This window comes from Embiotoca jacksoni, unplaced genomic scaffold (assembly GCF_022577435.1).
Source record: "Embiotoca jacksoni isolate LCO1_2020_lvr unplaced genomic scaffold, fEmbJac1.0.p SCAF_16, whole genome shotgun sequence".
Classification (NCBI taxonomy): Eukaryota; Metazoa; Chordata; class Actinopteri; family Embiotocidae; genus Embiotoca; species Embiotoca jacksoni.
In genome coordinates, this window is record NW_027185296.1 from 14,428,005 (window position 1) to 14,442,413 (window position 14,409).

The 14,409-nt window shown below is 45.5% G+C and overlaps 1 protein-coding gene across 1 annotated transcript in view; it reads left to right on the forward strand.

Moving 5' to 3' along the window:
* The first annotated feature begins 6,538 nt into the window (after positions 1-6,538).
* Positions 6,539-14,409, forward strand: part of arhgap39 (Rho GTPase activating protein 39) — a 74,820-nt gene continuing 66,949 nt past the window's right edge. The window contains exon 1 of the mRNA XM_069151060.1: positions 6,539-6,643. Within this exon, the coding sequence (XP_069007161.1) occupies positions 6,633-6,643 (11 nt within the window). The 5' untranslated portion in view covers positions 6,539-6,632. The remainder of the gene's footprint in view (positions 6,644-14,409) is intronic.

The following is a 14,409-nucleotide window of genomic DNA, read 5'->3' on the forward strand; positions in this document are numbered from 1 at the left end:
TCGTGGCCGGGACATGTAAAAGACAGACGGACTGGGTTAGACGGGGGAATCACCGGGCGTTGTTGACTCCCCGGTGAGGACGGTTTCTCCAAGAGCAGCGAGGGTCTGGAGTCGGACACGCTGGCGCTGACTGGCTGGCGCAACCCACCATGATGAGATCCACCAAGTGGTCATCAGCAAGAGCAATGGCTGTCTCCAGAGTGGTGGGGCGGACCGGTACCGGACCCAGGTTGGTGTTTCTTCTGGTAGCCACTCAACAAGATGTTCCAGCACCACCTTCTGGAGCAGTGACTTCTCTCCAGCAGAACTTCCTGGCTGCAGCCGTCTAAGGGCCTGATTTAATAAGATCTCAAATAAAGGTACTAAATTGCATGTTCCTTCTAAAAGTTTGCAAAAAAAAATTTGCACCCATTTTGCGGGTGATTTACTGAGTAATTCCATCATTGAAATCAGGAGCAAATCGCTGTATTTAAATGAGGGTTTGCGTGTTAAAGAGATTCCAGCAATGGAAAACATCGGGACTGCAAAAAGAAAAGGAAACCTGATCCCGTTGAAATTAAGAAATATAAATATAATAAGAACAAAACACTTTATAGGAGATTATCAGCAAGAAAGTCAATACTGTAGTGACCCAGGGATTCTTTATGATGAAAGATCAGGCAGAGATTAAGTCTATTTTAGAGCAGATCTTGTGTCTGATAAACCCTCAACCTCAGGACCTGCTGTTTATTTAACCAGAGAACATTTCATTAACTTTACACACACAAACCAGAGGCGATTAAAATAATACCCAACTCATGTCGCTCATGGTGCTGAATACGAACATTGACACATTAATTTTGGGCATTCTAGGAAAACCCCATTACCTATTCCAACACACTACGCAGCCCCCACCCAGGTGGTTAGCTGTCTCCAGCAACCTATATGTCCATGACAAAGTCTCTCAGGTGTTGGGGAAGCCGTCGCTGTCGCCCAACCGGTTCCGAAGTATCCTCGGTGGGTTTTAGAGGTGGGATGGGGACCTGGGCTGATCCTCTGACTCTGACATAGCCCTTCTTTCTCTCAGGGCTGTAGATCCACACATGCTTCCCGGGGCCAAAGTGCCCTCCCTCCTTCTGTCGGGACCCGGTGTCTGTGGTCAGCTCATGCTCCTCGCGGAGTCGTTCTCTGATGTTGTAGATGTAGGCTAAGCCGGCCTCGCCCCTAACCCCGGGCTCATGCTCCAGTGGGCCCCCCACCTGGTCTTGCTGCCGGGCAGCATGCGAGCGTCGGGTTGGTCACTTCCAGGCAGTGCAGGAGTCACATCGATGAACGTGGCGCTCGACGTCCCGGCGACATCTTGGCTAGTAGAACAGAGACCGAAGTCGGTTTAAGGTTTTGGCGACCCCATAGTGTCCCGCCCCCACCGAGACGTGAACAAGCTTGAGGACCTTGGGCCGTAGCTGGTGAGGCACCAAGAGCTGGAAGATGTCGTGGTGACCCCCGGGGGCCTGCCAGCGGGGATAAAGGAGGCCATCTCGGGTGACGAGGTTTGACTACTGGGCGTAGAGAGCCTTGGTCTCGAGGTCCAGTGCCGATACTGCTAGCCATGTTGGTCGTCGGCTAGCTTTCACCCAATCCTGGACTCAAGAGAGAGGACGGGGTCTTGGCTCTGGTCTTGTTGTAGCTGTTGACTATCAATGGAGTCCAAACTATCATCATCAGCCACTGCTGGTGGCAGACCCTGGGAGCTGCCATTGATGCTGGCGGGGGAAGCATTGTCACCGCATGAGGGGCCAGTGGGCAGGGTGGCCACCACTGGGGTTACTGTGTCATGGTTCTCAACAGCCTGTCTGGTCTTGATGGATGGCTGTTGGGGTGATGAGGTGTGCAAGACCTCCTCAGCCGCTGGTGGTGGTGATGGGGTGGTGGTGGTGGTGGTGATGGGGTGGTGGCACTTCGCAGTCCCTCGTCACTGGAGCGGTGGAGTGCTATGGCTGCTGAACCCAGGTAGAGCACAGCTAGGGGCACATCCACTACAGCCTCCCGCTTGCCCAGTAGATCCAGTCCAATGATGCATGGGTCTTGTATGTTGGCTTACCAGAACTTGTGCATGGCATGGTGATTAGCAACAGTTACTTGCAGAGTTCCTTTTCCCCTCATTGTGGCACAATCCCCTGTGACTGTGGTTATACGACACTTCGTGGGCCTCCAGCCTCACGTTCGTGATCCATCTGTACCAGGTAGTGCTCCAGGACTGATCAGGGGAATGGTGGATCTGCTGCGTAATTACAATAATGCCCAACTCATGTCATTCATGTTGCCGAATACAAACGTTGATACGTTAACTCTGGGCATTCTGGGAAAACCCCATTACCTGTTCCAACATGCTACAAAAGAGAAAAACAAAAAGGCGGGAAAAAAATGCTTAATAATAAAACATGGTCAAATAAAAGAGGAGGACGGTGATGAGATCCTCTAACAGACACCGATCAGCAGGTCCAGATCTTTCTGTGATGAGCAGCTGACTTTTCATTCAGTGTCTGATGAAGCTACCTGTGAATTCTGCAGGACTCATTCAGGATGTGACAGCTCACCTGAACAACAGGACTGGAGGGAGATCCAAGCAGAGATACGCTGGAACCACCCAGAGGCAGCAAAATGCTGAGTTTTTAATTGCTGGTATTTCGTGGCTCCTTCTTGTTGTTGGCTGTCAATCATCATTCAGTTCATTCAATAACTCAGAAGTATCATCGCTGGACAAACGATATGTCTGAATCAATTTCCCCCAAAATGTTTCCATGGGTGTAAAACCTCGTTCTCTACGTATTCTTTGGTTTCCTGCATCTCCTTCATAATAAGAGCAGCCGTCTCTCCAGATTTGCGCACCTGATTAATATGTTCCTTTCAGTCGTACTAAAATACACAACAATCACTTCTCCTGTTTCTACTTCCTGGTTCAGTAAATATCGTTGCAGGTGATAAATTGTTCTATTTGCATGTTTCTCAGTATTTTACACCTTCAAGCAGAAACGCCCAATATTACATATTCATGCAGGCAAACACTCAGAATGGACAACATGTGTTAAACTGGACATTTGAAAGACGCAATCCTCACTGCACGTCGTTAGTAGATCAGCTGGACATTTTTTTGCGGGTGGTGTGAAGTTTGCATGTGATTTTACACACGCAGACGTTGAGTAAATCAGACCCTAAAAGCAGTATTTTCTCAGCGAAAGCAAACGGTCGGTCTTGAAGCCCCAGTCTGGTTTCTCGTAACCGTTGCCTGTGATCGTCCGGAGTCAGATCTAGCTGGTCCTGGATGGCCCCCATAAGAAGAGGAAGGATTCAGACGGCTCATTCCACCGCTGGTCTCATCCGTCCCCTCCAACATATCCACGAATGACTGAGAATCATCCACCACAGTCCCCTTGTGGACCATCATGGCAGCCAGTGGAAGAGGCAGGAGACGGTGAGACAGCTGCTCCAGGAGCCGGGTCTGTTTCCCCTCCTGGGCCTGGAGCACCTCAGGGTCTCTCCCTGGTTCTCTCTCTCTAGTCCTCTCTCCCTGGTTCTCTCGCCTTGGTTCTCTCTCTCTGGTCCTCTCTCCCTGGTTCTCTCTCCCTGGTTCTCTCTCTCTGGTCCTCTCTCCCTGGTTCTCTCTCCCTGGTTCTCTCTCTCTGTTTCTCTCTCTCTGGCTCTCTCTGTCTGGTTCTCTCTCTCTGGTTCTCTCTCTCTGGTTCTCTCTCCCTGGTTCTCTCTCCCTGGTTCTCTCGCCTTGGTTCTCTCTCTCTGGTCCTCTCTCCCTGGTTCTCTCTCCCTGGTTCTCTCTCTCTGTTTCTCTCTCTCTGGCTCTCTCTGTCTGGTTCTCTCTCTCTGGTTCTCTCTCTCTGGTTCTCTCGCCTTGGTTCTCTCTCCCTGGTTCTCTCTCCCTGGTTCTCTCACCTTGGTTCTCTCTCTCTGATTCTCTCTCTCTGGTTCTCTCTCTCTCTGGTTCTCTCGCCTTGGTTCTCTCTCCCTGGTTCTCTCTCCCTGGTTCTCTCGCCTTGGTTCTCTCTCTCTGGTTCTCTCTCCCTGGTTCTCTCGCCTTGGTTCTCTCTCCCTGGTTCTCTCTCCCTGGTTCTCTCGCCTTGGTTCTCTCTCTCTGATTCTCTCTCTCTGGTTCTCTCTCTCTCTGGTTCTCTCGCCTTGGTTCTCTCTCCCTGGTTCTCTCGCCTTGGTTCTCTCTCCCTGGTTCTCTCTCCCTGGTTCTCTCGCCTTGGTTCTCTCTCTCTGATTCTCTCTCTCTGGTTCTCTCTCTCTCTGGTTCTCTCGCCTTGGTTCTCTCTCCCTGGTTCTCTCGCCTTGGTTCTCTCTCCCTGGTTCTCTCTCCCTGGTTCTCTCGCCTTGGTTCTCTCTCCCTGGTTCTCTCTCCCTGGTTCTCTCTCCCTGGTTCTCTTGCCTTGGTTCTCTCTCCCTGGTTCTCTCTCCCTGGTTCTCTCGCCTTGGTTCTCGCTCCCTGGTTCTCGCTCCCTGGTTCTCTCTCCCTGGTTCTCTCGCCTTGGTTCTCTCTCCCTGGTTCTCTTTCCCTGGTTCTCTCGCCTTGGTTCTCTCTCTCTGGTTCTCTCTCCCTGGTTCTCTCTGGCGTGGCGTGCAGGTCGGCGTCGTGCTCTTCAGTATGGCCCCACACCAGATGTGCTGAACCCTGAAGCCCCTCGTAGGCCTCATTAAATCTCCCCTGAAACTCATCCTGTGCAGAAATTATTCCAAAAGCGAGCCTTTTGAACCAATACCAGCCGTTGACGGTGTTAAACGTGGTCAGCAGGGATCATTCCTGGCTAAGCTTTCAGATCTAGAGTCTAGTACACTCAAGTACTGAGCTCAGGTTGGTCTTGGTGTGACGTCATCTAGAGTGGGAAGTGTATAGTGGGATCTATGAATAGCTTTGTTTAGGGGGCGGGGATCTAAACACACGCTTAGCTTTCCTGTATTAGGCTTTTCCACTGCCACTAATGGATTAACCCTCTCAGTCGGCTCTGTGACCTTTTGGATTATATCCATTTTTCCCTTTCATCTAGCTCCTCTTCGAGTCGTATGGGATGCGGCGAGGCGGGCACACCACTGGTGCTGCTGAGGGTTTAAGGTGACAGGTGCATTCTCCACAATAAAATCCAATGCTTTTAAATACATCAGCAAACTCCTCTGTGGTGCAGGTGTTTGTTTTTGGCCATGTGGCGACCATGCGCATGAACTTAACCATATTCAGGTGTAAACATGCACGTAGGCCCAAAACAGGGGGAGCGTTTTCTGTTGCTGTTGATCCTGCTTGTTATTTTGTGTCTATGGTGTCTTTGCTCTAATTGAACAGCTTTGATTAAAAAAAACAAAAAAAGCCAACTGATTGGCTGATAAGCGGGGCGACCCTTCCATCTTTTGCTTACGTCATCACAACATACAAATATCCAGGATATTACAAAGTCCTTCATCTCTCTACAGAGAAACTATTGTAATGATTTTTCCAACCCAATTCTATTCTGAACCCTAACCCCAAGCAGCTGCTCTTCATGGTCTCTTGATTTAACATGGCCACAACATTAGCTGACAATTAGGACTTACTACTTCAGGTGATGTAAAAACTGTCTAAACTAACCAGGCTGGAGAACTTAAATGAAAAAACAAAACAAAATAAAAGACACCCTAATTCTGAGTCTTCTTTTCTTTTTCTTTTTTTAAGCTCTATCTGGTTCCAATACTTTAAAGAGCTCAGATCATGACATGACAGCTGAATGTCATCCTTCAATCACATGGCTGACTCTCCACAGGCCTCCTGTTCCTCAGGTAGTCTGTCAGCTCTGATTCACTGAAGACATTCCTGCATCCTCACCGCAATAATAAAACCCGGTGCTGAGCAGTATATCACACATCAACAATTCCTCAGCTTATTTTCAATTCTTTTCATTTAACACGAACGCAGGAGGGCTAGTTCCCCCTTCAAGCATCAAGTCTGCTAAAATGAGCTCATACCGGATGTGCTTAAAAATAAACTTCCTAACATAATAGTGGCTATAACGGTGGTTTTGTTAAGTGGAATTTTTACTCTTGGGCCTTTTTGTGTGTGTTTGCAGGAAGTTGCAGAATATTTTAGCGTTTTCTGATGTTTTTATTATTTAAAATTAACCGTAAAAGGCATACGAGTAGCCTTTGCATTGAACGTTAATATAATAAAATGTATTCATGGCAGACTGTAATAACAGATAACATATTTCACAGTACTGATTGCATGAATGAAATTAGCTAATGTGAAGAAGTTGGTCTTTAATGGTTAACATACTCTCCATTAAATATTTAGATATAGATATACTATATATAGCCTAAACGGTAAAAATGTATTAATTCAAGCCAATGATATACATTTTTTGTAATGCCAGCCTTTCTTAGTGCTCAACAGTGTTTTACATGACCGTTGAAGCAACCCAGGGTATTTCTTGGCACAGTATCGTAGTGGTGAGAAGCTTTTATTATGAAGGTCCAAACCGGATGTGGTCCGTGTTGTTATTTACAGCTTCACGTGGGTCTGGAAGGAGTGACTCGGTGACTGCGTCGACCGCAATTTGGGCAACATGGGAGACGTTGTGGGATTTATTGTGAACGGATTTTAAGAAGCGTCGGGGAAAATGGCCGAGAGGTGAGTCCAACGACGTACACGGTGTTTGTTTTATTTTGTTTATCACTGGCTTGTGTGTTCAAATGAAGAAAGCACGAGCCCGGAGAGGAGAGGAGAGGAGAGGAGAGGAGAGGAGAGGACGAGAGGAGAGGAGAGGAGAGGAGAGGAGAGGAGAGGAGAGGAGAGGACGAGAGGAGAGGAGAGGAGAGGACGAGAGGAGGAGAGAGGAGGAGAGAGGAGAGGAGAGGAGAGGAGAGGAGAGGAGAGGACGAGAGGAGAGGAGAGGAGAGGAGAGAGGAGGAGAGAGGAGAGGAGAGGAGAGGAGAGGAGAGGAGAGGAGAGCTGCTAGCTCGCGTGCCGACAGGGTCCAACCATGTCCATCCAGAAACCGTCCCAGTGAACAGAGGGCTGGTCTGGGCGTGCTGCGGTGTGTCGGGCTGTCGGCTCCGCTGGTTTCCTCTTGATATGTGACCGCGGACGGAGGTGGATGGAGGTGGACGGAGGTGGATGGAGGCTGGCTGGTGATGATGCTGTTGCACCTGTCGGTTTAAATCGCCGTCGCACCGTTAACCTGCTTTTCGAGCCGGATGCTGGCTGTAAATCCCCCTCTGGACCACCTCTGGACCACCTCTGGACCGGCGTTTGGGGTTTTGGGCGATGAAGCCATCCATAGGCGGGACAGCATCGTCCGGATCAGCATCCTCTGCTTCATGATAGATGGAGGCGCCTCCCATGAAGAGGCTCTGGAAATGGAGCAGTGACACCATCCTGCTACCTTTAAACACCGTCTTTGTGCAGGTGTCCAGATGCTGTAGAAACACCCTGCGTCCTCACTAAAGCTGGAGTGGCTGTATAGAATACAAGCAGCACTCAGGTCCTCTGATTTCATCTCATATTTCATAACACACATGCATCAACTGCCATTTTTCAGCCGTTCCTTGTTCCTCGGTGTTCAAATCATCTATCAATGAACAACATTAATGTTGAAAATGAATTAAAAAAAAAAAATCTGTCATTGATGACAAAAATTCCAATTTGTAGAGGATTAGGAGTTGCTTGGTTTATTTCATCATCTTCATATTCAATAGCATTTGCTCAAGATGTTGACCGATATTTCATTTTTCTCTCAAGAAACCAAACAGTCCCAGTTTTGAATTGAGTGTGTTGTTACAGCAGAAAACTAAATCCAGCCTCCCCAACAGAGTCCTGCTGCTGCTGCCAAAAATAAGACTTTTTTCCCCTGCCTTTGAAGTGAGGGTGTTGGTCTCATGTTGGAAATAGACAATAGCGGTTCCTCCCCAGCAGCAAGGCAGCTCATAAGTTAATAATTGATAGCTGTTAAATGTATGTTTTCTGGGGTCATTTGACCTCATGTAAATCACTACTGCAGGTCTTCCCTGTGGGATGTGCAGCGTTACATGAATACTAATCAATGGTTAAGTCTACTCAATTTACTGGATTGTTCAAAGTATACTGCGATTATTCGGAAATAGCTGATTTGGATTTGTGTTCAGATGGTGTCTAATGTCCAGACATCTTCAACTTGATGATATATGAGATGTGGTTGGACGTTGTTCTGCTGAAATAAACAAGACCTTCCCTGAAAGAGACGTTGTCTGGATGGCAGCATGTGTTGCTCCAAAACCTGAATATATCATTCAGCATTAATGCTTCCTTCCAGATGTTCAAGCTACCCATGCCATGTGCACTAATGCATCCTGTACCATCACAGATGCTGGCTTTAGAACTGAGCTGATAACAAGCTGGATGGTCCCTCTCCTCTTTAACCTGGAGGATGCAGCGTCCATGATTTCCTAAAAGAATTTAGAATTTAGATTTCTTCGAACCACGGGACAGTTTTTCCACTTTTGTAATTTCTCCGGATTCTGTAAATCATTTAACAATTTCACAAGTTTGGATCAATAAGTTGGGAGACTGCTGCTGTTCCACGCAGACCGAGGTCAGTGCAGCGTGGAGCAGGAGGAAGGCGTAACCTCATGACAACGTAATCGTTGCTCCCCAAAAAATCCTACTCGCCAGATTTGGCTCCCTGCTACTTCTTTCTGTTCACCAATAATTTGTTAAGTTTCAGGTGTGTAAAAAACCACCCAGACCATTGGTCACAAAAGCGTTTGCTCGGTCTCTGATCTTATGGCTCCGCCCTCGTATGTATTGTAGATCCACTAATTCTTTGCAATTTCCGATTGAGGAACATTATTCTGAGATTGTTGAACTATTTTCCAACACAGTCTTTCACAGTGGTGAACCTCTCCCCATCTTCACTGCTGAGAGACTCTGCCTCTCTGAAATCATCTTTTTGCATCCAGTCATGTTACAGATCTGTTGCCATGGTAACCTCATTAGTCGTGAGATGTTCCTCCAGGTGTGTCTTTTGGCATTACACAACCTTTCCAGTCTTTTTTTGCCCCTGTCCCAACTTTTTTGAAAACTGTGGCTACCAACATATTCAAAATGAGAATATATATGTTTCATAAAACAATACAATTTCTCATTTTCATCGTTTGATTTGTTCTATTTTCATTTACATATGGATTTATATGACTTGCAGATCAATAGGTTCTGTTTTTTTATTTACATTTTACAGTGTCCCAACTTTTTTGGAAACGTGGTTGTACTTCTACAATTTTCTCCTCTGCTTTAGAAATTCTTTAAGCCTCTCAAACGCTGTCTTCCATATTCCTAACAATCATTCTTCTCCGGAGCTCTCTGAAGGGCTAAGATGCATTGTGACTTATGTTTATCTTTACCAGGATCTACTCTTAACTTCGAAGGGAAATCCTCAGAAAACGTCATGATTCTTAGAGTTTTCTTAGATTTTTTTTGTCACTTGCAGTAACTCTTAGTACTTGGATGCTTTGTGGTGAAAGCAAGACATTTGCAGCACTTTTCCCACCTGCTCTGTGTTTCTCGCTTAAAGCGAGTTCTCCATCATCGTTTGCTTCATCTGTCTGGTGAGAATGTGTTCTTCAGCCGTAAGGGCATCAGTGAGGTCGTGGAGCGGTTGAAGGATTTTATAGATATGTTCAGGATTCTTTTGGCCTGAGCTGCCGTGTATTTCTGTCAGTGTCCAGCCTGTTGCTGCCTCAGAAACCAGGACGTAATCTTAAACGTTGATCTCTACTTTGGTATCCCACCTTTGATTAGGGCATGCCCGGAGAGCTCCAGGTCTGCTGGGTTTTTTTCCCCAAACTTTTCTCCTTCCAACTACAGGAAAATGCCTGAATACGGTACCCACATGCTCTGACGGCAAATTCTACCCCTTTGATTTTCAAGAACATGTTAATGGACAAATATTAATTTTGACCAAAACAAGTGAGCCAATCACGCGGGAACTCCCAAAAGGCCTTCTTTATATTTGTTGCATTGTTACACACAAACTTTCCTTTGGGAATTTTCCAATCCAGTTGCAGCTTTTCAAATATTTCCAAAAAGTTTCCTGATGTGTGGTCTTTAGCAAAACAAAATTAGTCTCCTGACAATGGCACTTAAGCTGCCAGTCTGAGAGGTAGTAGACTGTAAAACTTGTAAATGGTTCCCTTCCTGCTCTGCTGCCAGTCCACAAGTCTCTGGTGGCTGAATACCACACAGCTTCCTTCAGCTGTTCTTCAACGCTGGCTCTCACTGCTTTGTACATGCAATGAATTTCATTTATGGAAAAGTATGTTCTTGTCGGCATATTGTGCATCACCTACTTTTAAAGGCACAATGTCAATGATGACATTGACAATAAAATGCCAGAATAAAATGCTTAAATGCTACAGCAAGATTGAGTCTAAAAATAAAAACATTTAATCACTTCATTTGATAATAATCATGCTGCACATCAAAGACATATTTTAGTTCTTATTGTTTTTTAAAACTGTATTTATCAAACTAAAAGAACCATGGGGCTCAAATTTACAAAACAAATCATACAATTGACATGTAATAAATAATACAACACAGCTACATCTCCGTAGCTGTCTTAAAGAGCTTTAAAGTCTGTTTAATTAGTATTTATTCAAGACAGAGGCTGAGTCATAGTGTAGTCTCTAACAACTTGAAGCGTGTATAAAAAAAACAAATTAACAACAGTATTCCTTATTCCAATAATAAGAGCACACTTCCTACAATGCCCGGCACTTCCGGTTTTGTTTTGATGGTGAGAGGAGAGGTAGCAGAGCTGGGATGGTTGTAAACGAGGAGTTATTTTTCTCAATAAAGTGAGGTTTGTTTGGAAAAACTACTTTATGCCATAATACATTTTTGGTGGGAAAATAATTAGCAAATATTATGGAAGCAGGACGTGAGGTCACAGTGACTTTGACCACAAATATCTAAACAATTGACTGTTTTTGGTATTATATGTAAAGTTACATGAGGCAGTGGTAAACCACACAGCACTTCTTATTGAAAGAGAAAAATAAACCCAAAAATAAATTACATTTTAAATATGTTCCAAAGCAGTTTGTCTGAACATTTTAAGTAGCCTTCACATGACAAACATGTAGGAGTGCAAATTGCTGTGACAAATCAACATTTCACTCAACTTTTAGGGCATAAAACTGCATGAGTTCACAAAATACATTAAATTAGAAACGTTATTGTCATAATGCTGGTGTGCTAGAAAACACAACGAATTTACGATGGCACTCCCGAATAACTAGGGATGAGCGAGTACACTGTTATCTGTATCTGTTAAAGCAACTAAATGATCTGTATTCGTAGCCGTACTTCGGTGGGGTACTTTTCTTGTTCCATCACCATCTCAAGTCTGAGCCCTTCCCAAGTTTCCAGTGTTCCCCCCTGAGGAAGCTGTGACAGATACTTAACTTCTGCTCTCCTCCAAACGTGAGTGTTTGTGCATGAGATGAGATGATATATCTTTGGCTTCGTAACACCCCGCCGTCCACCAGGAGGAGCTGGAAATCGTTGCTTGGGAGAAGAAAATGTGGATCACCTTACCCATCCTGCATCCACCACAACCCCAGATAATGTGGAACCAAATTGCTGGTTTCTCATAGCACCAGCCCTTGGTGGTGCTAAAGTAGGTGTTTTAGGTTTTATAATATCACTTAATTTATTTATTTCATCATGATCTGTGTCGTGCTGAACAGTTTGTTGAAGTGGCGGAGCTCTAATCTGTGGCTGTTAGCTCAGTAATGGGTTGGCAGAGCAGTGAGGGGGGAGGGGGTGGGGGGTGGGGCTGACAGAGGACGGAAGGAGGGATGGATGGAGAAAAAAAAAAAAAAAAAACACAGTGAGACCAGCATGTCGCCTCCATCACCTTATGGTCACCTAAAGGAATCTCACATTGTCGAACTATCGAGATCTCTGCAACTATTGTTGGACATTAATTGCAACAAGGCCTTTTTCAGATAAGGAGAGATGGACAGCTGCATATTGACTGGCGTTGGCAACGGATGGAGGAGGAGGAGGAGGAGGAGGAGGGGTTGGGGGGTTGGGGGGTTGGGGTGGATGGATGGATGGATGGATGGAGAGAGCACTTTCTCTCTCTAATACGATTATTGTGTAAATGTGTTTGTTTGAACGGCTGCCCCAAGAGCCTCCCAAATCTGTGTGTGTGTGTGTGTGTGTGTGTGTGTGTGTGTGTGTGTGTGTGTGTGTGTGTGTGTGTGTGTGTGTGTGTGTGGCAAAGTGGTAGAGAGGGAGCAAAAAAATAAAAAAGCAGTAATGGAGTGTATAAAATGGAGAGCATGTACATATGACGAGGCACAAATTTTGGCTGAAGACTTTCCACTTCTCAGAGTGGATGAGAGGCAGTGTTACGATGTAGTTTTGTGCCAGAACGTACACTTCAGGGATTTTGTTTCGTAAATACCAGCAGTGTTATGGACCCAAACTAAGATCACGCCAAATGGTACAGCAGGATTTTTCCCATATTTCAGCACCACTTTTAGTCAATATCTATGTTACAGTGGCCCTGTGTCATTGTGCCTTTCTGAGGTTATTGCATGGTTAAATCCGTGAATTTCATTTTGAAGAAAAACCTGTTGGGATAAGTGGGGAGTGTATACCATGTACCACATGCTCTGAAAAGTTTCCAAATCTGTGTTATAGCGCTCCCAAACAACATCTCTCTGTACAGCGTGAATTGTGACGCGCCTTCTTTACGCAAAAGCCTGTGTTACACTATTTTCTTTATAATTTTATACTTGATGTGCTATTTCAGGTCCGCTAGCTTTGCAGTTAACAGTATCATCTTTCTACTAAGTACTCTGTTTGTACTTGGTATTTGTAAAAAATATTCTTTCCATAGCATTAAATGCAAGACCTACTCAATTGGCATTCCGGTTCCACACAATGGAAAACAATCCATTAACTGCGGTACAGTAGCCAGTGCGGGCTAACCCAGCATAGGCCCTGTTAGCCACCAACCCCCCCACCCTCCCACCCCCCACGCAGTGCCAAGCAGCTGGTAAGTGAGGCCAGCTGACTGACAGTACTGAGGAAGCTCTAAACAGAAGCCTGTGGTTAACCACCAACCAGTTTACATTTCACATTGATTTTCCACACTCGGCGACACACCCGCCTTAAAACTAATGCTGGAAATTGGCAGCTGCAATTGTATATGTAATGTCACCAATTCAGTTATCTGTCATAAATAAGACATATAGTCACAATCTACCCTTTTCAGTTTTTATGTTGAACGATGGACAGAAAAAACCACAAATGTGTTTTAGGACATCTTATATTTACTTTATCCTTGAGTCCAACTAAGCTGTCCAGTGCCAAATATTAAGAGGTATGGCGTTCATAGTGGGAGATGGATGTGAACGAGCAGTGACCTTGACATTTGACCCATGACCATCAAAATCTTATAAATTCACCCTTGAGTCCACGTTGGTGGAAGAAATTCCAGTGGAAGAAATTCCACCGTGTTCCTGGAAGAAGTCTTTTCTTTAGGTTGATCATCTCTTTGGTCCTTGATCAGTGATGGTGGTTTCTTTCTTCTCCTCAGTGCCTTTGGGTCAGATGTCTTTTGTGGCCTCGGTGTCTGTAGAGATATCCTCCTTTTAGGAGTTGAAGTGATGTCAGAGACATTTACATACGGAGGGGAGAATAGGTGTTCTCTTTGGGAGAATAACTTCTTCATTTGCTTCTTCGACATGTTAAAGTGTCTCATCTCCCTCACTTGATGGTGTGTAATGTCCAAAACGGCATTTAACTGTTGCTCCCTCCTGCAGTTCCTCTTTGAATTTTCCCTCTTTGTCAGATCTTTAGTTTTCTTGATTTCACCAATATTCTTTTGTGTTTGTTAACTGGAAAAGGAAAGCATGACATGAAATGTCACCTTATGACCTCGTACACCATCGACACCTTATGACCTCGTACACCATCGACACCTTATGACCTCGTACACCATCGACACCTTATGACCTCGTAAACCATCGACACCTTATGACCTCGTAAACCATCGACACCTTATGACCTCGTAAACCATCGACACCTTATGACCTCGTACACCATCGACACCTTATGACCTCGTACACCATCGACACCTTATGACCTCGTACACCATCGACACCTTATGACCTCGTACACCATCGACACCTTATGACCTCGTAAACCATCGACACCTTATGACCTCGTAAACCATCGACACCTTATGACCTCGTACACCATCGACACCTTATGACCTCGTACACCATCGACACCTTATGACCTCGTACACCATCGACACCTTATGACCTCGTACACCATCGACACCTTATGACCTCGTACACCATCGACACCTTATGACCTCGTAAACCATCGACACCTTA